This window comes from Hyperolius riggenbachi, chromosome 8 (assembly GCF_040937935.1).
Source record: "Hyperolius riggenbachi isolate aHypRig1 chromosome 8, aHypRig1.pri, whole genome shotgun sequence".
Lineage (NCBI taxonomy): Eukaryota > Metazoa > Chordata > Amphibia > Anura > Hyperoliidae > Hyperolius > Hyperolius riggenbachi.
In genome coordinates, this window is record NC_090653.1 from 79737843 (window position 1) to 79764752 (window position 26910).

General features: G+C 45.4%; 1 protein-coding gene across 4 annotated transcripts in view; it reads left to right on the forward strand.

Moving 5' to 3' along the window:
- The window catches only part of LOC137528952 (G-protein coupled receptor 4-like), a 119230-nt gene that overhangs the window by 77550 nt on the left and 14770 nt on the right, over positions 1-26910 (forward strand). Inside the window, exon 2 of one of the 4 annotated variants that reach the window (XM_068250767.1) lies at positions 19303-20519. The exons of the other annotated variants lie outside the window; for them this stretch is intronic. Coding sequence (XP_068106868.1) covers positions 19337-20377 — 1041 coding nt within the window. The 5' untranslated portion in view covers positions 19303-19336 and the 3' untranslated portion in view covers positions 20378-20519. Of the gene's footprint in view, positions 1-19302; positions 20520-26910 lie in introns of those variants that run through there. 4 annotated transcript variants of the gene reach the window in all.

Consider the following 26910-nt stretch of genomic DNA (forward strand, 5'->3'; position numbering starts at 1 on the left):
TGAAGGTTGTACTGTGTTCAGTTTAATTAGGGTCCGTTTCGGTCTTGAGGAAGGGGGGAGGCTGTATCAAAAGAAGGAAGGTTAAAACCTGCCCCCTGCCCGATATTCCTCCTAACACCCTGTGACTGCTAGAGGAATTTCCCCTATAGTTATGCCTTTCATTAATTTCCTATCCCATCAGACATTCATAAGGTCCTCCTTTTATTTCTTTATCTGCAGTTATCACCCACGCATCTCTCATATATAGAACTACACAGATACTATAGTGTGTTTTTTGTTTTTTTAATGTCCCCGCCTTTGTCACATAAAAGCGACCACACAGCATCCAGCCTCCGGCAGGTAATTGCATTTGTTTTTCTAGCTGTGACTTGAAAGGCATCAGATCTTGTGAGTTAATGTCTGGGCTGTGGTTGCAACAGGGAAGTTGCACGAAATTCTTGTGCATGGTAATTGAGCACTTAATGTTATAGCATTTAAAGGGGCTGTTCCTGCTTTAGTGACATTTGTACACTTCTACACATGAAAACCTGGGCTGAGCATCTGTGCAGTGTAGGCAGATTGGTTGTCCATGCTCTCCACATAGTTGGATGAGAACCAGTATATAATAAGCTGCTCAGAGGTTCCCGCTTTTCATCTGTGCCTCTTTATTTGGGCACCCAGTATCCAGAATATTGGCATTCCTTGTGTATTCAGGTAAGTATTGAAAATCTTCTTGGTCAGGGTAGAGACTTACTATCAAAATCCCTGGGCTTTTTACGGTTTAAGGTGCTTACATGCAGGGTTTGGGACTCTCAGGCAATAGTTTGATGGGGGGTGTTGTACAGATGAGTCGCTAGGCTCCAGCCTTGCAGTGCATTCTGTTGCTAGGGAGGGGGGAGGAGAGACGACGGTGTGGTGTATGATGGAACAGCTTCCAGGAGGGAGGGGTAAGGAGGAGAATTTTTGCATTTTTTTAATGCTAGGGTTTAGGCATCCCACAAGGATTAAGATTAGGTGCAGAGCCAGGTGAAGGCTAGGGGCATTTGGAGGCCAGAAGAAGGGGTTTTTGGTCAGGGTTAGGCAGTCTGGAGGAGAAGGTAAAATGAAACACAGGATAGGCATTGGTAATGGTTAGGTAAGGTAGGTGGGCTGAGGAGAGTCAGAGGTCTTATAAGACAACTATAGCCTTGTCCACACACTCAACCGCAAGCCCCAAGGTAATCGAGGAACGAGGAGTTGACTGAGTATTGTTGAAAAAAGAGGTACAACAATGAGAAAAGACAATGATTATCGCCCTTGTAACCGCTCCATTCTGGCAAATCCATTTGCACAATAATTGGTGTTATGCTGGGAATACACAGGTCGATTTTGCCACTCGATTCCACGCCCGATCGTTTTGCGCGCTCGGTAAGGGGAAGCCTCCGGGTCCGATCGAGGCTTCCCTGTCTTCCTGTGTCCCACGACAGTCTTGCTGTGCCCCTCCAAACAGCGGGCATGTAAATAGTCTCCTGCGCCTGCGTAGTAGAGCGGACCCGTCTCGGACGGGGGGCGCGGACCACATAACTCGCATACAAGCCGACCCCCCCCCAACTTTTGACCCACTTTTTGTGGGTCAAAAATTCGGCTTGTATGCAAGTATATACGGTATTCTTAATTAATTGCAAAGTACCACATGGGGATTAGATGTAAATTGTATTTGCAATGGTTGTGTTGTTGTTCCACAGACACAATGAGAGCCCCAGGTGTGCACTGAATAGTGTGTATTCACAAAATAATTCATAATGATTAAGGTCCGCATACATCACTCAATATTGTGGCCTGATCAACTGTCCGATTTGATAATTGTATTGAATCGGAAGAGAATCAGTGCAGCAACATGGCCGGCCAATCGATTTTTTTTTTATTGACTTGCATCCAAAATCCGTCAACTGGATCGATTGGGAGTGTCGCACATCTTGGTCGCAAAGGCTTGATTTGGGTATGTTGAGATAAAGGCGTTCGATGTTGCAATGACCAACGCACCTCCAGCCTGCCCAAACCCCCCCCAGTACCCCTGCTCTGTGTATTAAAGGGAACCTTAACTGAACGGGGGGTAAAGAGTTTCACTTACCTGGGGCTATTACCAGCCCCCTGCAGCAGTCCTGTGCCCTCGGCGCCGCTCTGGAATCCTCTGGTCCCCCACTGTCACTTAGTTTCGTTTTTGACGACTCACCAGTCGCCGGCCGCCATGCGTATTATTTGACGCATTCACCAATGCAATTAGCGCTATTGCGGACCGCAACGCGTACAAAAATACGAGTTGCCGCATATCTACGCGTGCGGAATGCGGCAACACGTATTTTTGTACGCGTTGCGGTCCGCAATAGCGCTAATTGCATTGGTGAATGCTTCCAATAATACGCATGGTGGCCGGCGACTGGTGAGTCGTCAAAAACGAAACTAAGTGACAGCGGGGGACCAGAGGATTCCAGAGCGGCGCCGAGGGCACAGGACTACTGCAGGGGGCTGGTAATAGCCCCGGGTAAGTGAAACTCTTTACCCCCCGTTCAGTTAAGGTTCCCTTTAAAGTTACAGCTCCTCTGGTGCCCGGCATCACCGCGCACCGTGGCACTGCCGCATGTGTGACATCACAACATGTGCAGGGTTACGTGGTACCGGCGCGGCACTCGTGGTGATGCTGGACATTAGAAGAGGCCAGGAGTCGTGCCAGCGGAGGGGAGAGACTGTAAAGCACAGAACAAGGGACATGCACTAACATACTTTACACTGGAGGGGGGGTGGGGAGGGCGCTTAGTGGGCGGCCATAGCAGGACGATTCCCAATATATTCCATGCTGAAATCTATTGTAAATCGTTGGGCAATAGATCCCTCTCCGATATTTGAATAGAGAAGGATCTATCTGGGTAGGAACACGCTGGGCAGAGTCGCTAGCGTTAACGCACAAGATACAAGTCAATGGGATGCATGAAAAAATGCATTTGTTCACGTTCTGCAATGTACGTTTTTGAAAAGGCTGAACTTGCTGCATACTTTTCTAAAACGCATCTAAAAAGCACCTAATGTATGTCAATGGTGATGCAGAGGTATAGCGTTTTATTGCGTTTTGTATCCATTTTTAAAAAAAAAAAACAAGTTTGATGATGTATTTCTGCTTCCTGTTGGCTTCCTAGTGATTTGCATAAAAAGCATATAAAAAAATATGTGCAAAACGCCATCACATTAAAATGCAAGCAGAACGCAAGAAAAACGCATGTGCGAAACAAAAACGCACTCAAAACACATATGCAGCAAAACGCGACCTTACGCACAAGTCCTAGTGTGTTCCCAGCCTCTATAGGTCCATCTGGACATACATCCAGTGATGTATGGGCCAGCTTTACCATCTCCTCTGTAACAGCTGTATGATTGCTTTGCTAGAAGTTCCATTCCACTGTTGACCACAGTGACCATTGTTCTTTCCATTCTATCTGTATTTTACCATACAAGCTATACAATAACAGTACAATAGCACTCGTTGCTATAGGTTACACTCCATCTATGCTTTCATGTGACATTACACACAGTCAGCACTTGTTTAGTTAAAAGGGGTCACTTGTTGAGGAATTTGGCCTCTTCTTGCCAAATCCCTGTTGAGGTGAGAATGAGGTTTCTGCCTGGCTAAACATTCATTATTGCAGGACCTTAGATCTTTTGTTCTGGTATGTTGAGTGCTGGTCCTTGTGACTGTCTCCTCACCACACACATTGCAGCATGCAGCTGCTGCCTTCTTCTTTGCACAATGTGACAACCCCCCCAAGCCTCTGCACACAATGACACAGTATAGCCCAGAGTAAAAATAGTTTCCAGATAAGTTACTGAGTAGCTCTGTTTTGTTATGTTTTTAACAAAGGACCAGTGAAGCTGTGTTCCCACTTCAGCAGAGAACAGACATTTTTTGGCCATTCTCTGCTCCTAGCTAAAAGGACAGTGAATGGTTCCTATTTTATATATACAGTAGGAGGAGCTGTTTACACTTGTCAGTCTGTAACGAATTTGCGGGATCTGGTGCAATAAGCCAGGGCTTTGGAGTTGGAGTCAAGGCGTCGGGGCAGTTTTGGTCACCCGAAGTCAGAGTTGGGGGTCGGAGTCGTTGATTTTATAAACTGAGGAGTCGGGGACGGATGATTTTTGTCCAAAATCCACAGCCCTGTTAAGCATTAGACTAAGGAGTCCGAGTCGAGGAGTCGGGGCCATTTTGGGTACCCGGAGTCAGAGTTAGAGTCTGAGTCGTGATTTCATGAACTGAGGAGTCGGAGTTGGAAGATTTTTTTGTACCGACTCCACAGCCCTGCAATAAGCGGTAATCCTGGGCAGGTGGAGGCACTCCCCCATATAGCCCCATACAGCCAGACCACAGCGGACCATCGGAGCGGACATTACACCCACCGCTCCCGCCGGCCGCACGTGGTCCAGCAACAAGTGCAAACACAGTATTGCTGAATGTAACAAGCTACAGACGATGCAGTTTTTGTTTTTAAATAGATCAGTGGTTGGATTCCGTAAACACTGGGAATCAAACTATAATCTTATTCCCTGATTTAGTTTAAATTATTTGTAGAAAGGCAGCAATAATAATGGATCGTGCACAGGAGGATCTGGGGAATGATGGCAATATGGCAATATAATCTTATATTGGATACACTGGTACAAAGCTAGCGGAGGCAGCATTTCAAATTCGGCACAGTGGCATTGTGGATAGCTCGGTTACCTTGCAGCGCCCAGTACCCCTGTTTAAATCTGGGCCATGACGCTATTTGCATGGGGGTTGTATGTTCTTCCTGTGTTTGTATGGGTTTCCTCCGCGGTTCTCTGGTTTCCTCCAACATCTCAAAAACATACAGATAGGTTAACCTCTTGTGGACAGTAGAAGCTTAAATCTACGCCCTGTTAGTGTCCTGTTATTATTGCCAAGACAAGACACAAGATAAGACAAATAACATTTACATTGTGCTTTTCTTCTGGTGGACTTAAAGCACCAGAGCTGCAGCCACTGAGGCGCGTGCTCAGTAGGCAGTAGCAATGTTAGGGAGTCTTGCCCAAGGTCTCCTTACTGAATAGGTGCTGGCTTACTGAACAGGACGAGCCTTTAACCATTACACAGCCCAGCCACTACAGGACTAATCCCGCCGCATGGAGCCGTCGCTCTCACTGTTTGTACCGCTCTGACATCATAATGACAGCAGAGCTCTGTCCACCAGCAGAGCTCGGACCACCGCTTTAGTTGGCTCCAGATGCTGTGAGCCACAGCTCTGTCTCGGGGGGGGGGGGGGGGGGGAAGTCTCTGGTTCTTAAGGAGCCAGTCACCACGGGTCCACCAATGGTTAATGGTCCTCCCAAAACTTTGGTCAGATCAGACAATAACAATCTAAAGCTGCCCATACACTGGTCTGTTTTTTGTTGCTATCCAGCCGATTCAATCAAATCTGCTAGATATCACTCCCCCCCCCCCCCCCCCCCCAACATGCCGTCTCAATCGACCAATCGACTTTTGGATGAAATTGATCAAATGTGTCAGTCGTACAGGATGTAAGTTAATGATCGATCATCGGTGGGTTGGGAGCAGCGGCAGCAGATTGACACTCTATGGCAGGGGTCCCCAACCTTTTTCGGCCCGGGGGGGGGGGGTATTCGCGGTGGCACAGCAATCACAGTTGCCCCAGTATAGGGAGTCTAGGTACCCCAGTGCGGTTAGTATAGTGCCCAGTATAGCTAGTATAGTGCCCAGTGTGCCCCAGGATAGCTAGTATAGTGCCCCATGTGCACCAAGATAGCTAATATAGTGCCTAATGTGCCCCAGGATAGCTAATATAGTGCCCCAGGATAGCTAGTATAGTGCCCAGTGTGCCCCAGGATAGCTAGTATAGTGCCCAGTGTGCCCCAGTATATCTAGTATAGTGCCCCATGTGCCCCAGGATAGCTAATATAGTGCCCCATGTGCCCCAGGATAGCTAATATAGTGCCCCATGTGCCCCAGGATAGCTAGTATAGTGCCCAGTGTGCCCCAGGATAGCTAGTATAGTGCCCAGTGTGCCCCAGTATATCTAGTATAGTGCCCCAGGATAGCTAGTATAGTGCCCAGTGTGCCCCAGTATATCTAGTATAGTGGCCCATGTGCCCCAGGATAGCTAGTATAGTGCCCCAGGATAGCTAGTATAGTGCCCAGTGTGCCCCAGGATAGCTAGTACACTGCCCAGTGGGCCCCAGTATAGCTAGTGTAGTGCCCCATGTGCCCCAGGATAGCTAGTATAGTGCCCAGTGTGCCCCAGGATAGCTAGTATAGTGCCCCAGGATAGCTAGTATAGTGCCCAGTGTGCCCCAGGATAGCTAGTATAGTGCCTAGTGTGCACCAGGATAGCTAGTATAGTGCCCCAGGATAGCTAGTATAGTGCCCAGTGTGCCCCAGTATATCTAGTATAGTGCCCCAGGATAGCTAGTATAGTGCCCAGTGTGCCCCAGTATATCTAGTATAGTGCCCAGTGTGCCCCAGTATATCTAGTATAGTGCCCTATGTGCCCCAGGATAGCTAGTATGGTGCCCCATGTGCCCCAGGATAGCTAGTATAGTGCCCCAGGATAGCTAGTATAGTGCCCAGTGTGCCCCAGTATAGCTAGTATAGTGCCCAGGATAGCTAGTATAGTGCCCAGTGTGCCCCAGTATAGCTAGTACAGTGCCCAGTGTGCCCCAGTATAGCTAGTATAGTGCCCCATGTGCCCCAGGATAGCTAGTATAGTGCCCCAGGATAGCTAGTATAGTGCCCAGTGTGCCCCAGGATAGCTAGTATAGTGCCTAGTGTGCACCAGGATAGCTAGTATAGTGCCCAGTGTGCCCCAGTATAGCTAGTATAGTGCCCCAGGATAGCTAGTATAGTGCCCAGTGTGCCCCAGGATAGCTAGTATAGTGCCTAGTGTGCCCCAGTGTAGTGCCCAGTGTGCCCCAGTATAGCTAGTACAGTGCCCAGTGTGCCCCAGTATAGCAAGTATAGTGCCCCATGTGCAGCTAGTATAGTGCCCAGTATAGCTAATATAGTGCCCAGTATAGCTAGTATAGTGCCCAGTGTGCCCCAGTATAGCTAGTATAGTGCCCAGTGTGCCCCAGTATAGCTAGTATAGTGCCCAGTGTGCCCCAGTATAGCTAGTATAGTGCCCAGTGTGCCCCAGGAAAGCTAGTATAGTGCCCCAGGATAGCTAGTATAGTGCCCAGTGTGCCCCAGGATAGCTAGTATAGTGCCCCAGGATAGCTAGTATAGTGCCCAGTGGGCCCAGGATAGCTAGTATAGTGCCTAGTGTGCACCAGTATAGTGCCCAGTGTGCCCCAGTATAGCTAGTATAGTGCCCCATGTGCAGCTAGTATAGTGCCCAGTATAGCTAGTATAGTGCCCAGTGTGCCCCAGTATAGCTAGCATAGTGCCCCATGTGCAGCTAGTATAGTGCCCCAGGATAGCTAGTATAGTGCCCCAGTGTAGCCCCCCTCCCCCCGCGGCCGCCGCTTCTGTTACCTGTTATGAGCTGGCGGCCTCTTCCTGTCACAGATTCCCCGTAGCCGCTCTGAGGAATGCAGCATCTCCTATTGCAGCAGCACTTCCTGCGCAGCTGCTGTAAGGAGGGAAGGAAGCGAGACAGCGCCGGTTTCCATGGTAACGGCGATCGCCGCTACAGGAAGCCGCTGCCCCGCTTTCTTCCCTCCTTACAGCAGCTGCGCAGGAAGAGCTGCTGCAATAGGAGATGCTGCATTCCTCAGAGCGGCTACGGGGAATCTGTGACAGGAAGCGGCCGCCAGCTCATAAGGTGACAGGAGCGGCGGCCGCGGGGGGCGAGAGGCCAGACCCGCCGCGGCCCAGCTGGCAACTGCCCACGGACCGGCAGTGGGCCGCGGCCCGGTGGTTGGGAACCCCTGCTCTATGGCATTGGACTGCAGTGAGCTGTGCAATGCTGCTGTTAGAAATCTTTTTAAATAGATTTAATGCTGAAATCTATTGTAAATCTCTGTATGGGCAGTGTGTGGAAGGAATAGATCCCTCTCTGAACAGATTGTGATCTAAACGGGATATACCTTTTGGCCACATGGACCAGTCTACGGCTAGCTTAAAGCGGACCCAAACCAAACTTTTTTTTTTTTTAATTTAAAATATTTAGTTGCACCACTCTGATACATACAAAGATAAATAAACACTCCTTCAAGCCTATGAGCATTTCAGTGCATGCTTTTCACCCTTCTCTTTTCATAACTAGGGTTATACTGGGGGCAGCCATTAGCAATTCCTCCTTTGCTGGACACCATCTACTCCACCAGTTTGCCGGATTCTGTCCCGGCAATATGAAAGGAAGGGAGGGGTTCCTCCAATAAATGTAAAATATTTTATATTTGTCACCATGCAGCTGAAAAAAAGGCTGCTATTTATTAGAATTTAGAAAATAGATTTTATTTCTGAAATCTTGTATTTTTAATTCGGGTCCACTTTAATGCTGGTAAATACTGTCAGTGACCGTAAATGCTTGTAGGGAATCTGGGACAGGTAAATTACCATTTTCAGGTAAATCTGTCTACAATGGCACATCTGTGGGTTTCTTACAGGCACAGCAAACATCATACAAACAGTCAAGTGAGTTTATCCACTGGATGAATTGGGCAAAATGCCCAATGATGGTCGCTGGTAATTGTTTAGCTGCATTTTGCACAATTGTTGCCCAATATGACGAAAGGTACCTATACACCTAGCAATGGTAGGCAGATTCGACCAAGAGACAAATCTGTCTTTGATCGAATCTGATTAGAGAGAGATCTGTGGGCTGTCCATACACTACAGGCTGATTCCTGATTGATTTCAGCATTAAATCTCTTGTGAATCGGCTAAGTCCGGCGGCACGTAAACCGCTAATGGATGAGTGTCTGATTCCGAAGACAGATGGACACCACTGTCAAAAACCTGAGCGATTCTTGCCTTTTTCATGATTGCTAACTCAGTAAAGGTCCAGCCCTTAAAGCGTTGCTATCATATAAATCCGGCATAGTGGGGTCTGAACCCTCTATAACAGTAATAATAGATTGATGGTGTACCTTGAAATGAATCAGAGCACTCAGTATATGATTTTATATAAAAAATTGTATTTGCTTATCATACAGCATATATACAAAATATGAACAGTTCCAAGTAGTGTTTCCTTCTAACAGTATATATTTAAAGCCAAGCGATCATCCATCTTCTAAGTACATTCAAAAAAGAATAGAACAGTTGTGTTATGTAGAATAAGATCAAAAGTAGTCTCATCTGTATCAATAGCTGTGTATCTAGTAGCTGTGTAAAACTTGTAGTAATCTTCTTAAAGAAATAGCATAAAAAATAGCTTCTAAAAAAACTTCTTGCTAACATCTTAGCAAAACTTAATGCTGAAAATTAATAGAGTAAATCACCAGAATATTAAGCATATTACCCCTTCTCTGTCATCTCTTCAGCATCTAGAACCACTTGTGGGAAGGTAGCTTCTGCCTCGTGTGTCTTCTCAGGAGATTGTTGGGCTTCTGCAAACCATGAGCTTTCTTTTCTTACTTTTATAGGGGTTGGAGGCAATATGGCTGCCTAATCTGGACTTTCCCTGAATCCCAGGCTCTGATTGGCTAAAGCTTCCGTGCGTCAAACGCTATCTATGTTTTGAATACCTAAATCACAATATTATTGTTTATAAATTCCTTAATTACCTTGTGGGAATTAACGTCATCTGACATTTTGACATTTGATTAAAAGGTCATATTTGACGCAGTTAATTAAAAATGGACGTCACCAGCCATCTTAATTTAAATATAAAGCTTATTATATAATTCTTCTTAAAACAATTAATCATATAAGAAATAATTGCATATTAAATCTTTATAAAATCATGGTCTATTTGTCTTTCTTATAAAATAAATATAATTATGTCCACCGGCAGAGGTCAGCATTTCATAACAAATAATATTAATTTTATAAAACTATTAAACCGTCAGGTGGCATCATTTGTCCAAAATATGGGACAATACAAAAACCTTGGAACTTATTATTGACATTTCAAAGGACAATCATAGTCAAAACATGGCATTATTTCTTGCTGTCTGTAACGGCCTTGTAACAAGTATGTCAACAATCTTCTAGCTTACAAGTTAAAACAATCTTATAAAAGTTTTACTTTCTCTAACTATCACTGACAGAATCCAGTATTAAATTATATTATATAGGTTTTAACAATAATTATTTCTTTCTTTAGAAGGACTGTATTGATTATTAATATTTATATATACATACACATATGACCGCTTTTCCTGCATAAATAAAACCGCTAGAATTCTGACACCACGTGGTGGGCGACACAGGACAGGTAATGTATAAATGCACATACGAGGGACACAGTTATACATTGGGGCAACAGCACAGGGGTTTTTGTCGCATTAATCGCTCATCTGAATATCGTTCGCCATTACACGGCCCAACATTTTGCAGCATGTCTGATTGATAAATGCAACCAATTAAGGCCTGAAATTGGTTGCATCGTCGATCGAGCATGCGCTTGGCATCACCAATTTTCTTCCATTTCGATAGCTATTTAACCGGATTGGCCGATCAGCCACCAAGTCAAAAGATGTATGGGCACCTATAAGTTTAGCTTGTGAACAAGGTTTTACTGTGGAGGACTCTACGAAATGCATCTTATTGAATGGCAACTTGTGGTAATAACTTCATGTGCTACAGTTGTGGCTTGTGGTAATCACTGATGGACTGACACTGTGCATGTGCTGCAGTTGTGGCTTGTGGTAATCACTGATGGACTGACACTGTGCATGTGCTGCAGTTGTGGTAATCACTGACGGACTACCGGTGTGCATGTGCTACAGTTGTGGTTTGTGGTAATCACTGATGGACTGACACTGTGCATGTGCTGCAGTTGTGGCTTGTGGTAATCACTGATGGACTGCCACTGTGCATGTGCTGCAGTTGTGGCTGGTGGTAATCACTGATGGACTACCGCTGTGCATGTGCTGCAGATGTGGCTTGTGGTAATCACTGATGGACTGACACTGTGCATGTGCTGCAGTTGTGGCTTGTGGTAATCACTGATGGACTACCGCTGTGCATGTGCTGCAGTTGTGGCTTGTGGTAATCACTGATGGACTGACACTGTGCATGTGCTGCAGTTGTGGCTTGTGGTAATCACTGATGGACTGACACTGTGCATGTGCTGCAGTTGTGGTAATCACTGACGGACTACCGGTGTGCATGTGCTACAGTTGTGGTTTGTGGTAATCACTGATGGACTGACACTGTGCATGTGCTGCAGTTGTGGCTTGTGGTAATCACTGATGGACTGACACTGTGCATGTGCTGCAGTTGTGGCTGGTGGTAATCACTGATGGACTACCGCTGTGCATGTGCTGCAGATGTGGCTTGTGGTAATCACTGATGGACTGACACTGTGCATGTGCTGCAGTTGTGGCTTGTGGTAATCACTGATGGACTACCGCTGTGCATGTGCTGCAGTTGTGGCTTGTGGTAATCACTGATGGAATGCCGCTGTGCATGTGCTGCAGTTGTGGCTTGTGGTAATCACTGATGGAATGCCGCTGTGCATGTGCTGCAGTTGTGGCTTGTGGTAATCACTGATGGAATGCCGCTGTGCATGTGCTGCAGTTGTGGCTTGTGGTAATCACTGATGGAATGCCGCTGTGCATGTGCTGCAGTTGTGGCTTGTGGTAATCACTGATGGAATGCGGCTGTGCATGTGCTGCAGTTGTGGCTTGTGGTAATCACTGATGGAATGCCGCTGTGCATGTGCTGTAGTTGTGGCTTGTGGTAATCACTGATGGACTACCGCTGTGCATGTGCTGCAGTTGTGGCTTGTGGTAATCACTGATGGAATGCGGCTGTGCATGTGCTGCAGATGTGGCTTGTGGTAATCACTGATGGAATGCCGCTGTGCATGTGCTGCAGTTGTGGCTTGTGGTAATCACTGATGGACTGCTGCTGTGCATACGCTGCAGTTGTTGCTTGTGGTAATCACTGGTGGACTGCAGTTGTGGCTTGTGGTAATCACTGGTAGATCATTTTCACTAGTAGCTCACAAAGTGAAAAAATGTGGGGCATCTCCGATGTAATTTATGGGCAGCACGGTGGCGTAGTGGTTAGCGCTCTCGCCTTGCAGTGCTGGATTCCCGGTTCGAATCCCAGCCACATCTGCAAGGAGTTTGTATTTGTATGTTCTCCCGTGTATATGTGGGTTTCCTCCAGGCACTCCAGTTTCCTCACACATACCAAACACATACAGATAAGTTAATTGGCTTCCCCTAAATTGTCCCTAGACTACGATACATACAATACACGATACATACATAGACATATGACTAGATTCTGAGCCCCTCTGAGGGGACAGCAAGTGACAAGACAATATACTCTGTACAGCGCTGCATAATATGTCACCGCTATATAAATACTTAAATAAATAATTGTTGTCTTAGTACATTTCAAGCAGTGAAAGTTTAAGCTGCAGTGTGTGAAAATACACCTGGAAGGCATCTGAGGATGTTGGACACCACAAGCTGGTTAGTTTGTATTACTGCCTTAGGTGGGCCTCTCATGTCCCGCCAGAGGAGGGTCAGCCAATGATCACCCAATGACAAGGGATACAGTAATACACAGTAGAAGTCACTAATTAATTCCCTGAGGCATTAGGCATTTAGTGGCTTTTGTCTTGGTAACCTCACTAGTGAATAGCTGCATTGTCCCAGGTTCCTTTCCCTGATGTGAGTGTCCACAGATTGCTGCTGGTTCCAGGAATACACCATGCAGCCAGTGATTGTGTGTGAGGTACATGTTCCCTCAAATGAGATCTCCCCACCCTGCTTCTCCCAGCGATACTACTAGCACTGAGATTTGTGTGCTGGCTCTGGACATGGCAACCGATAATGGCTGCGGAAATGAGGTACTTCACAGGGCTTATGTTGAGGGTGGAAAATCCAGAAGGCCTGTTGAAGCAGAGTCATTTGTGTACTTAGCTACTTCTGTCCCCCAACCACTGCAATAAAGCCTTTGTAGAAGTGGCCAGAGGAGAGAGGCTGCCTGTGTTATTATGACAATGGGCCTCTTTTACTGTTTGCTTGGGAAATTGCAGGGAAGCTTTATCACAGGTGTTGGAATCTCTGTGGAAAACAAGAAGGGATTACCTATGTGGAAATGTGAAACTTCTTATCTAGAAACCATCCTCCTTTTAGTATTAAGTACACAAGATAGGTTTCCCTTGCCAGAACTGATATTCTGGGTGACAGTATTGTCTGCACAGACAGGGCTCTGAAGTTTCAAATCAGCCAGGAGCCATTATCAAATCAGAGATAACGTTATTGGTATGACCAAGGCATTGCCAAAGTAAGGGGAAATGGGGGACAATGAAGGGGGTGGGGTAGGGGTACAATGGGCAAGAAGTTCATAGAGGAGCATAAATGAACTGTAAACCTAAAAATGTCTGTGGCATGCTGTGACATTCGATGCAGCAATTGTCACAGCAATTCTACTGTCTTCTAGTAAAATGCACAGTTTTCTCTCATCCTCTGTGTGAGAGTCTGGAAATAAATCCATCAATTGCTTAAAGGGGAACTTCAGCCTAAACATACTGTCATTAAGTTACATGAAGATAGATAGGTAATGTAATCTCTTAACTACCCTGTTTTAAAAGAACAGGCAAATGTTTGTGATTTCATGGGGGCAGCCATCTTTTTGGTTGAAAGGAGATGACAGGGAGCATGAGACACAGTTCCAACTGCCCTGTGTCCTGATCACCCCTCCTAGCTGCATGTGCTAGGCTTCAAATCCAAATTTTTTCATTGTATTTTTTTTAAATTGCACCAAAACAGCAGAAGTAGAACACCATCAGAAATCCCATCATGCTTTGCAGAGCATCGGGGGAAAAATGCCCAGGCCGTTTTCTTCTGTGCAGTTAAAGAGGCTTGGATAAGAAAAACAAAGTTCTGATGATGTGAAACTGTTAAAGCGGTATCGTCACCATAAAAATCAAATTTCAACAGCAACTGGTCTGAGTGTATTAAGTGATAAAGATGCTAAGCCTGCATTCAAAACTTTCAAAACTTTTTCTGCTGTTATGATTTGGAGTGATCACATACTTAAGGAGCACCGGCCCTTTAGTAGTCGTTGCCAAAGAATTGCATGCTGGGGGTTCCTTTTATCTATAATGTATTCCTCCTCTTTCCTTTATTTCCCTGCCAGCTGCTTATCTGAAACCTAATCCCCTATTCACTTGTGTTTACAAGCAAGGCTGAGGCGACTCAGCGATTGGAGGAGACAAGAAAACAGTAAAGGGCAGAAATGACATCACAAGTTAGCCTTAAATGTGGGCAAAAGACATGGCCCCCACCACTAACAGAATTCTTGTCATTTACTATATAACATTCACTGAAATCAAAACGTGGACAGTATAATACATGTGTTATGTAAGTAGATCAAGTATTTATCTACTTATATATATGTGTTTTTTTCCCTGGCATAGTATGGCTGATCCTACTGCTTTAAAGAAACACCAAGCCTTTTCAGTGCTGCTGAGTAGATTTTTAGTCTGGAGGTTCACGTTAAAGAAGGTTTCCCTGGTTATATTTGGGGCAGTGCAGGAGGAAGTGATTCTCATCCTCGAGGGTCTTCTGCTCGCAGTATTGGCATAGTCTCTCCTCCCTGGGTTTGTATGTCTGTGTCTCCCAGACTCTATTTTGAGGTTGTGAGCACTCAGTCTGTAGACACTCAGGATTTGCCTCTTGATAGTTTTGGAGATATTCTAGGTATGGGGCCATTTTTATATTTTATCTATAGGTACTGGTATACGGTTAGCTTTTGTGAATGTTTTATTTCACTCCTCCATTTATCTACACAGTCCTCTATGCTCTTGGCTATGATGTGCTTTATCTAGGCTCTTGTTATGACCCAGGGATCTGGATTTGTAGGGAGCATAGAATAGACAACTTCCTTCATGGCACATATGACTTTTCTTGGTTATTCTTATTACACACACACTAGAGGGTTCAGTCAAGTCTGTCTCTGCTAAGAATGTAGCAATCACGCAGCCTACTTGATGCAATACAGAGAGAGTGGAGATTCTGGATCATCTTGGCCAAGTATAGTACTCCAGAGAAAAAAACAAAGACAAGCGGGAGCCCAAATGGTGCAGTATGTTACAAGTATTGAGTATAAAAAAGTACTTTATAGAAGGGTACTCACAAAGGTGGGTTGCAACGGGTGCAACCGACCACTTCAGGCAGGTGGAGTGTTTTAAACCTGACTCCACTCAGGTCTACCAACATTCCTGGACTCGGTCGCTCTCTTAGCAAAAAACCTGCGCCCCTGGGATAGGTGCGCAAGGCTCCCCTCCCAAAAGGGTGGGGGGAGTAGGGTACAGTAGAGGGTAAAGAGGCGCCCAACGTATATAAAACACTTTAAAATCAATAAAAAGAAAAAAAAGGTTGAGGTGGCTTACCTCACAGACGACAAACTCACTTTAAGTAAGGAAGTTTAATTGGATATTAAGCATATGCTTAATATCCAATTAAACTTCCTTACTTAAAGTGAGTTTGTCGTCTGTGAGGTAAGCCACCTCAACCTTTTTTTTCTTTTTATTGATTTTAAAGTGTTTTATATACGTTGGGCGCCTCTTTACCCTCTACTGTATCTTGGCCAAGTGCATTGTTCTTCTACCCTTACAAAAATGTACCGTATATACTGTATGGCCATACTGTATGGCCAGCTTTACAGTATGGTAAAGTTTCTCTTTTCTGCTTACAGTCACACTGAATCCTGCAGAAAGAATACATTCATCTTCTTTCTGCTATGTTTGCTCTTGTGCATAAAAAGAGGTTTGAGGAAATTTGGCCACCCAGTAAAGCCGATATCCTTACTTTTCACTAATTCGCCCGAACTTTCAGCTAGTTGAATATCGGCACATTAATTGATATTCTACTTTTTGAAAGATAGTAAAATATCATTAAATTATACCGATATTTTACTACGACATAAATCTAACCCTATTCTACCCCAGAACTTTCCCTCTGCCACAGCCTAACCTTATCCCCCAATCCCATGCCTAACCATAAAACCCTCCCCATGGACACCTAAACTTCACTATCCCCCATTAATTATTGAGAACTCTTTAGGCACCCACGTTAATATCTGTAAAACTAGATGCCCACATTTCCTAGTTTTAGCGATATTTGTTTTGGTGTCTGTGAAGCGCCAAAACTTCTGCCGCTAACATGCGCCCAAATTTAATGCTTCGGTTTGATCATCCTTACCAACTGCAATTTGTGTTTCACTTTTCCTCAGATTCAGTCAGACTGTATTCAGTCCCATACAGCACAGCATCCCCTATTGTCTTCTGATCACGGTCTAGTAACCCTTTTAGTAACTGTCTAGCAAATAATTGTTTATAGAAGTTCCACTTTAAAGAAAACCTGTAACAAACAAACCTCCCCTGGGGGGTACTCACCTCGGGTGGGGGAAGCCTCCGGATCCCATTGAGACTTCCCCCATCCTCCTCGGTCCCACGGTGGCGGCGATAAAGCTCCCCGAACAGCGGGGATGTAAATATTTACCTCCCTGGCTCCAGCGCAGGTGCAGTATCGGCTCTCCGCTCGGAGATAGGCGGAAATAGCCGAGCCGATCACTGTCGGCCTGCTCTACTGCGCAGGCGCAAGTCTCCTGCAGTAGAGCGGACCCGATAGAGATCGGCTATTTCCGCCTATCTCCGTGCGGAGAGCCGCAACAGCGCCCCCGCTGGAGTCAGGAAAGGTAAATAAATCAGCGCTTGTCAGGCTTGTGGAAGGAGGGTTGCCGGACACTTCGGTAGAGCCAGCGCTGGATTGCCTGCAGCTACAGGGGAGGGGGAAGCCTCATTGGGACCCTGAGGCCTGCCCCCTCCCGAGGTCAGTACCCCCCACGGGAACTTTTTTTTTTTTTTTTGTTATGCTGCGCATACACGGCTCGTTTTCTGCGCCGGATCGAGCCAGTGGCTTGATGCCGGCGCATCCCCGCTCGTCTGCGCGTGCGCATGGATCGATTGCCGCTCGTCCCCGCCGGCGCTCCCTTATCACCGCTCGATTCCCTGCCATTGTCCGCCGGCGGGCGCGGGTCGAGCGGCATGATTGGGCCAGCTGAATATTATCAGCTGGCCGGATCAGCTGGTCGATATACGGTACAGAAACGTACCGTGTATCCCCAGCATTACAGGTTCTCTTTAAGCAGCTGGGTTCCTCAGATACCAGAATGCATGCATGCAATTAAGGCGCTGGAAAACTTGAGCGCAGGGCAAAGTCGAAAAACTGTTTACCCCGCTCCTGCAAAAGTTCCGGCGGCGTTAATTACTATTCCCCCTCCAAGCCAAACCGGGCTCAGGGGTTACATGCAATTTGGCTTCCAGCTATTGCTGACAGCTGAATTACGCAGTTTTATAGTGATTTGGGCTCCATCTTTTGACAATGCCCAAATTATTGTCTGAACGCTGCTATAGATGTAATTCACATTACAGAATATGGCACTGCATGGTGCGCCCAATTTTCTGGGCCATTTTCACCTGTCTCAACCAGATTTAAGTAGCCATGTGTCGCCAGATAGCAGACTAAGGGCTTTTTCACATTATAAGTGATTTCGCTAATTTTTAAGCGCTGGCGATTTTAAAAATCGCCTTAAAAGCGCTTGTGCAATGTTAGCTTATGTGAGTGTTCTCACATAAGCGAGGAGCTTTCTATCCAATTGCAAACGCGGCTCCAGCACCATTTCCGGAGCGTTTACGATTCAATAGAAAGTATAGCAAAATCGCTAAGCGCTTGAAAAAGCGCATTGAGAAACTATTTGCTGAGCGCCTTAAAGAGAACCTGAGGGGGTTTTTAAGAATGCTATTAGGACACCGAGGCTGGTTCTGCATACTATCACCAGCCTCTGTGTCTGTACTGTGTCCCCCCAGGCACCTTGTCGCTAGCAGGCTCTTTACCTTTGTGCTGTCTGTCACCGCCGCTCCCCCGCCTCCTCTATATCGCGGCTCCCCGCCTGGGCCACTTCCATCCCCGCCTCCGTAAGCTGATTGGAGGGAACGGACGCTGGTGGAGAGCGGTAATATAGAAGAGGTGGGGGAGCGGCGGTGACAGGCAGCACAAAGGCAAACAGCCTGCTAGCAACAAGGGGGCTCGGGGGTGCACAGTACAGACACAGAGGCTGGTGATAGTATGCAGAACCAGCCTCTGTGTCCTAAAAACATTCTTAAAACCCACCTCAGGTTCTCTTTAATTAATAAATACATTCCTGATGTCAGGAAGTGAACAGAAAACATTTCTACACAAAAGCGCTTAGAATAGCGCTTACAAAGTCGCTCAGCGATTGCGCTGGAGATTTATAATGGAAACAAGGCCTTAAATATCCCTGTGCTATTGTTTCAGCATGGTGAGTCAGGTTTACTCTGTGCTCTGTGTATGAATGATCTCTACCCACCTCTGGAGCCCAGACACAAGCAGAGGTGTAACTAGACCCCGTGACTGCTGGAGGCCCCGAGCTGTAAGGGGGTCCCAACTACTATTTCACTCCCTCCGATAAAGGAGTCCATCCTTCAGATCAGGTGTTTTTGGGGCTACTCTTGTTATGGGCCTGAAGATTATGATGGCCACACTTGTCTTATGACCCTTGTGAGATGGGCCTTCAGACTGTGAGGGTCACCAGGGGTGGACAAGGGAAAGGGTGTGAACATTGGGGCCCATGTTTTATAGTTACGCCCCAGGATGCAAGCTATCGTCATGTGTCCCGAATGTATTTTAGAGCACTTGTACCATACTACTTGTAGAACTTATTATAGATAGTTGTGCTTACACAGCTTACATTAGGCCACTGAATTAGGCCTCATTCCTAAAATCGAAGCATTTTGCATTTTTGTGCACTAAAAATCGCCTGGTCTTTAAAAAAGGCCAAAAATGCCCCTAGTGTGAACGAGCCCTTAGAGTTTAGATTAGTACCCAGACTTTTATAACAAAAAAATCTTTAATTATTACACTTGGAATTTCAACCCATGCAGAGACCATTTTGATCTTCTCTTCCATAATGTGCTAGACGTATTGTCATGCACAGCCTCACGGTGTTTCCGTGGATACGTCACAGGGGTTTACGTGTGGCACTGTGTTGGATCTTGTGTTTCGTTTTGTGGTGTGCTTGTGTTGTGTATAAAAATTCCAAATGCATGCAGAAGATGGTGTTTGAAAGAGACAGTTCTGATTTTGTTTGCTGTCATTTGCCAGGATTTGGAGAGCAACTGAGCCTGCTGCATACCTAATGTGTAACGAGACTGTGTCATGCCCCTTCCCAGACAAATATGAAGCCATTCTTTTTCCTATCATCTACGGCAGCGTCTTCGTGGTGGGACTGCTGGGTAACCTGACGGCAATCGCGGTTATTGTGCAGTTGATCAAAAAGAAGAACATCTTAGGGGTCTACCTGGCCAATCTTTGTGCATCGGACCTCATGTACATCTGCACTCTTCCTGTCTGGATAGCCTATACGGCTAAAGAGGATTGGCTGTTTGGAATGCTAACCTGTAAAATTGTGGGCTTCTTTTTCAATGCCAATCTCTATACTACAATTGTTTTCCTGAGCTGTATAGCCACAGACCGCTTCATTGCCACCGTTTTTCCAATACGCTCACGAACTCTGCGCAGCATGAAGAATGCTTTGGTGACTTGCGTGGTGGTTTGGTTGATCATTCTTGGCTCGCACAGTTATTTCTTGAGTAGGGATGACTTGTTTATCTCCAGCCAAAATATTGAGCTTTGCTACGAGAGATACCCAATGGAGCAGTGGATGGCTCACCTAAACTATTTCCGTATCTTTGTGGTGTTTCTCATTCCATTGATTCTCCTTGTCTTCTCTTACTGCTCAATCATTCGAGTCATACAGCATACGTCCACCTTGGATAAAGAGGCTAAGAAGAGAATCACTGGTCTTCTCCTTTCAATGACCATCATCTTTATCATCTGTTTCCTCCCTTATCACGTGGTTCTCTTCATCCGCTCGTTTGTGAGTGACCTCAACCACTGCAGCTGTGAAATTGAGCAGCGTGTCCGTCCAGCCTATCGGATCTCGTTTGCCCTCACCAGCCTCAGCAGTGCCTTAGACCCTTTTATTAACATCTTTGTTAGTGACGGAGTAAAGAGGGACCTCATGGAGGAGTTACGGGCAATGTACTCTTGCTTGGTCTATCGGGGTAAAAGAGAAAATGGTAAAATGAGGAACCCTAATTTTGAGTGCAATGATGCTACAAGGAACAACAATGGACTTCAGGGCACACACCAAACCAAAGTACAGACTAGGTTTTAGGTTGGGCACCGCAGAACTGTCACTTGCAGATGCTACCTACTGTGAAGGTGTGTGGAGACAATTGTTTTGTTAAGTTGGCTGCCAGGTTTGTGTCTCCATCTATAAATGGTCACTAAAGCCACCAGCTGCATCCAAAGACATATGCACTCATGCTATTATAAAACCACCAAAAAACGAGTGTTTTTTTATTTTTCCCATTTTTATATACTGGTTTGATAAAGAGCTTTTTATACTTATATGGATGTCCAACTGCCAATGTCTCTTTTTAATCTGAGCCACACCATACACAGTGGCAAATGCTTATTAAGTATTCGAAGGACTGGGAATTACATTGTAGTAAATTGTGAGTGTTGTATTGCTTTCCTGGTGACACCATCGTTAGGCCACATCAAGGAGAGTCCATGGTGTTATTTTTTTTTTTTCCTTTTGAGGTACAGACCGTTCCGCAGTGAATATTGTAAACTGACAGTATTATGGAAGTTGGGGGAAAACTTTTTTTTTTTTTTATTTGATCGGAATCTGTTTCAGGCAAACTGAAGGCAAAACATTTTAGAGTTTTAAATATGGTAGAGAAGGATGAACATTTTCTTTTTCTGCTTTTTAATGCTGTCTAGATTTCCACGGGGCAGGATGTCATTACACTGAAAATGTGTGCAAGTGTTGTGTATACATAGCAAAGTATTGGGGCTAGCATTGTGCTCAAACAGATACGTGTAAATAGATGAAAACTGGTCCGTATTCCTTCACCCGCACTATGTGTCAGTTAAGCGTTGTGATATACTGGTGCTTACTGTCCCTTGCTACACCATAAGGCAGTGATCTGCAAACTTGGCTCTCCAGCTGTTAAGGAACTAGAAGTCCCATAATGCATTGCAGGAGTCTGACAGCCACAGTCATGATTCATAAAGGTAAATGCATTGTGGGACTTGTAGTTCCTTCACAGCTGGAGAGCCAAGTTCACAGATCGCTGCCATAGGGAGTAAGGGAATGTCTGAAAGAGGGTAATACAGGTATATGAAATGAGGGAAAACCTTCTCAATAGATACATTTTAGTTACATGTCCTAATCTCAGCCCTAACCCCACCCCAAAAAAGTGGTCTTCACTAGAGGTACTTATAACTAAAAGTCTAGAGCCCGCCCCGCCCCCCTCCACAGCAGAGATGCAATAATAGCATATATGTGGTGCCACCAGCCATGCGTCCCGCTTCCTCTCTAACTACAGGGACACCTCATGTGACCTGGCAGTACGTACCAACAGGTCCTATAAAGGGCCACTGCAACCATGGCCACTGGATGGACAATTGGAGATCCCATTGCTAAAGAGCTAAGAACGGATAAGTGAGGCAACTCGGCATCTATGCTATATTGTGTCTCTGCCGTCCAGGAGGGGGTTGGGGAAATGAAGCAGCACACTTTATTTTCAAGGTAGGGAGTGCGAGGAGGGGGACATTTGGGGAAGGGAGCCGGCTCTTGTCGCCCTCTAATTGCTGCCATCCTGAAGCATGTGATTCTCGCTGCTTCATGGAAGAACCGGCCCTAGTACAGTATCAAAATATCACATCAGCTCTGGAGTAATTATTAATAATAATACTAGTAATTACTAATAATGGAAATGTTCTCTTCTTGAATTATTGATACCAATGCTGTGTGTATGAATATAGTCTAGGCCCGAAGACCAAAAGCAAGAGGTTCTCCCCAACCGAGACCTAAATGGCAATAAAACAAGTAGAGGCACCAGCCTTTCCCCGCTGGGCCAAGTGTCTTCATTGTGGTCGATGTCACACTCTGGAATATTTGCTAATGTGCTAAGTGTGTATGTTTTAAGTGTTTTAAATGAGGTCTGATAAATAATGCAATAGACTAGCATTACAGATTTTTAGCTCTGGCGTAAAGTACACCTGACCTGAGGCAAATCTACCTAATTAAAGGGAGCCTTAAGCCTGGAATAAAAAAATCAGGTTTACTCACCTAGGGCTTCTACCAGCCCCCTGCAGCTGTCCCGGGTCCTCGCCGTCACTCACGGATCTTCCTGTCCCCCTGCCGCCAGCAGGCGTAGTTTTCGCCCAACAGTCTCAATGCGGCTGCACAGGCCTGGCCACACGTCTCCTTCTTTATGACCTTCCTGCGCAGGACGCTGTTGAAGATGGGAACACGAAGAAGGCTACGTGTGGCCCTACGTGTGGCCAGGTCTGTTGGCGAAACAAAAGTAGCTGGTGGTGGAGGACAGGAGGATCCATGAGTGACTTTGAGGGCACTGGACAGCTGCAGGATACTGGTAGAAGTTCCTCTTTAAAGACAGAGGTTTGTTCATGCTGGATCCACATACCTCTGTGCATCCCTGTGGTCATACCTTGAAAAATTTGACTCAGGCTTTTCAGAAAGGAAGAGGCAGGCTTGTTGCAATGGGAGGGTGATAGGAGGGAACATTGCAACATGCCTGCCTCTTCCTATCTTAGCCAAAGGTCAGATTTTTGAAGGAATGATTATAGGGACTAGGAGAATGAGGGGAGTAATGGACAATGCAGAGGTGTGTAGATTCAGCTAGCTCAGGTATCTTTGCCTCGGGTCAGGTGTCCCTCAAGCTAGGTACACATGTGAAATTACACTCGGCCAAGATGGCTGTTCCACACCATTTTTGGGTGAAAATCTACTATGTGTATGGGTGTCCACCAGCGTCCCTTAGAGATCCAGTACACCAGAGCTTTAGCCAAAGCAAGGTCTGGCTGCATTTCCTTCCATGCAGAACTAGGGCTCTAGGTTCATATCTGGGCCAGGACACTCTCTGCATGGAGTTTGCATAGGTTTCCTGCTTTTGCATGCATATTCTCCAGTTTCCTCCCACATTCCAAAAACATGCTTCTTATTTAATTGCTTCCGTCCCCCAAAAGTACTCTTAGTCTATGATAGAGAGTAGGCTATGACTATGGTAGGGATTACATTGTGAGCTAATCTGAGGGACACTAAAGTTATTAAAATATGCCAATTTAGCGTACCCGGGGCTTCTTCTAGCCCCCTGTGGTCATTCTCGGCCCTTGCCATCATTCTGTTTTGATCCTTGAAGCAGCTGTAACCCCCCCCCCCCCCCCCCGGCTTCATGCCTTCTGTGCGCCAGCACAGAATGCTCCCATGGCTGGGTGCGTTCTGTGTTTGCGCCGTTCATATAAATGGCAAATGTGCTGAACACTCCTGGACATGAGAGCATGGACACAATCAAGGAGTAGCAAGGTCGGGGTGACTCATGCGCAGTAGCTGGCGACTGGCTGAGTTGGACAGGTTTTGAAGGGGCCCAGCTGATAAACAGAACAGGGGGCTAGAAGAAGGCCTAGGTAACTTAAACTGGGCACATTTTGCTCATGTAATGCTTGGTACACACAATATGTTTTTTCGGTCGATTTTCTGTTCGATCGATTTTCGATTTGTTTTTCTGCTCGATTTCCTGCTTGATTCTCTTATATTTTTTTCTTATCAATTTCCATTCACTTCTATGAGAAATAGAGCGGTAAAACGGAAATTATCAAACGCATCTATCAAATGTAAAAAGGTATCATGTGTACCTAGCATTAGAGTCCCTTTAAAGTACCCCTGCTGACTTCCCCCATGCTGCTCACTGTCCATAAATACATAATAATCCTAATGAGGGATACTGTGTATGTAATGGGGAAGTTGTCCTGCCGCATGCATCTGCGTGGTGCTGACTTGTGATATGACCTTCATAGGAGCTGATGGAAAGAGTCTGTCACGTCATCGGTAAGCCCCGGTAAATAGGAAGTTTCTGTTCAGTGCATTAAGTGTGTGTATATGAGTCCAAGGTAGCAATTACCTGTGCAAACACAGACTGTCCCCGCCAGTAACAATGCAGATAGAGGATAGATAAGAAAAGGTTTAGCAGATTTTGTAATATTTACCCTAAAGGTGGCCATACACTTACAGATTTGCAGCAGATTTGACCATCAGATAGATTTGTCAGATGCCTATCAAGTCGAATCTGACAGGAATCTATCTGATGTGTGCCACACACTAAAGGTGGCCATACACTGGTCGATGTGCCATTAGATCGACCAGCTGACAGATCCCTATCTGATCGAATCTGATCAGATAGGGATCGTATGGCTGCCTTTACTGCAAACAGATTGTGAATCGATTTCAGCCTGAAACCGATCACAATCTGTTCAGCTGCTCCTGCCGCCTGTCCCCCCCCGTATACATTACCTGAGGCTGGCTCCCGGGCATCTTCTCCGCACTGCACCGCACCGCTGTTCTTGCTCCATCCCGGCGCTTCCTGTGTTACTCCGTGACCAGGAAGTTCAAATAGAGCGCCCTCTATTTCAACTTCCTGGTCACCGGAGTGACACAGGAAGTATAAGCGTACACTGGGACATGCGGAAATGCGGTGCAGCGAGGAGAAGAGGACCCCGGAGCCAGCTTCAGGTAATGTATACATGCTCGGATCGGGCCCGAATCGTACGCCGCAAGCGACGCGCTCCTACCGCCGGGCGATCGAGGGTAATTTCCCGCACGGCGCGATCGACGGTCCGATCCGATTTCGGGAGGGAATCGGATCGGCGGGTGCGTTTAGCGCAAGCGATTGGCAGCAGATCCGATCCTAGGATCGGATCTGCTGTCGAAACGGCCGTGAATCGAGCCAGTGTATGGCCTGCTTAAGAACAGATTTCCAATAAATTTCAGAATGAAATCTATTGAAAATCGATCTAATTGCATTATTGGACCATTAGATCCAATGCAACTCTATGGGCTATCGATCTGCTGGAAGACCTAGATTTTTCATCCAGTCAGACAGATCAAATCGCCCGCAAATCGATCGGCTGATTTTGATAGAACCCATTTCCAATCAATCGATCAATTTTATAGAATCGATCGATTGATGGCTGAAATCGACCAGTATATGGGCCCCTTAACAGGGCTAATCTCCCTTCTTCATCCACTTCTGTAAATCTTTCTTTGCCATTGAAGCAGATAGATGGTGTTTGCTATGAAGGTTTATTTGACTGGACTAGAGACAATGGGGTGGGGGGGGTGATTCAGTATTTTTAAGTTGGAAGTAAAGGTGCCCATGCATCAGATGATGATGGGCAGATCGACCAAGAGACAGATCTCTCTCTGATCGAATCTAATTGGAGAGAAATTTGTTGGGCGCCATAAACCGCAGGCAGATTCCCGATCAATGTTAGCATTAAATCTTTCGGGAATCTACTTAGTAATGCCGCCTCCCCCGGGGTGAGGCCCCCGTGCCTCGATCGGGCATGCACCGATTTTCATTTGATCATAATCAAATTGGATGGTCGATCAACTGCCAAGTTGCCTGATGTATGGCGACCTTTAAAAAGGAACTCTGCCTCCAGTGTTTTTTTTTTTGTTTTTTCAGCTTTTATAAATATGAGGAATGACTATATGCAGATAGAGCACTCTATTCATAGCCTATGGCTAATAAGGTACCCTTGTCCTATAACCTTACTACCTAACTGCACTGCCTTGGCAAAAGACACACAGATGTAAAAAAAGAGTCTACCTTACTACCATTATGTTTACTGCATCTCATAAAGGAATGATCTAGTGACAATACCATCTGACTGGACTAAACAACCCCATTGTCCATAGCCTATTAACTACTCCGAGGAGATATTTTCAAACCTTATCAATAAAATACCCTGAATGCTCCCACCAAGCATGAAATGACTCAAGATCAGTTTGATACTTCTGGTTTCACAACTTTTTCAGTTGTTGGGTACCGAAGTTATTTTCTTTTTAAATAAAATGTAAAGTTATCTCCTGTGGGAAAAAACTCAGGAGAAAACGTAGATAAGGTTATTAGATGAATATTTTGCTGCGTTTGGTGGGGATGGTCAAGGAGATTCAAGAATTATGCATGTTTTTTTTTATGCAGCTTGAGGCCTCTTTAACACTACATGCGATTCCGATTTTATTTTTATACGATCCAATTTTTGATTCCGATTAAATAAAAAAAAAGTACTGCATGCTGCTTTGTTTTTTAATTGGAATCAAAAATTGGATCTTATAAAAAATCGGAATTGCATGTAGTGTGCAAGAGCCCTGAAACTGGACCAATCAAATCGAGCCACGGTGTGATTTGATTGGACTATTTTCAAGCCGAAAAAATAGGCAGAAAATGTGCATAATTCTGCATCAACTCAGAATGATTGGCCTCACATTGACCATCCCCAGTGCAAAGCCCAGGATTGCCTCCTGTTCATTATATTGTGTGTTATTACAGTAGCTGTATCCTCTTGGGCATCTATGGTGCTTGATGCTAGTGGCAGAGGTTCCGCTGCTTGGCAGACTTCACAGTGTTTTCAAGTGTTTTTTTTTTTATATATATATATATATATATATATATATATATATATATATATATATATATATATATATATATATATAATTGTCAGCTTTGTTTTTTTAAGGCCTTGTAAATGTTCAGTGTTTGTTGTAAAATACTTTGGTGTATTTGGATCATATTTAAGGTTGGTATTGATTAATAATGTATTATATTAAAGTAT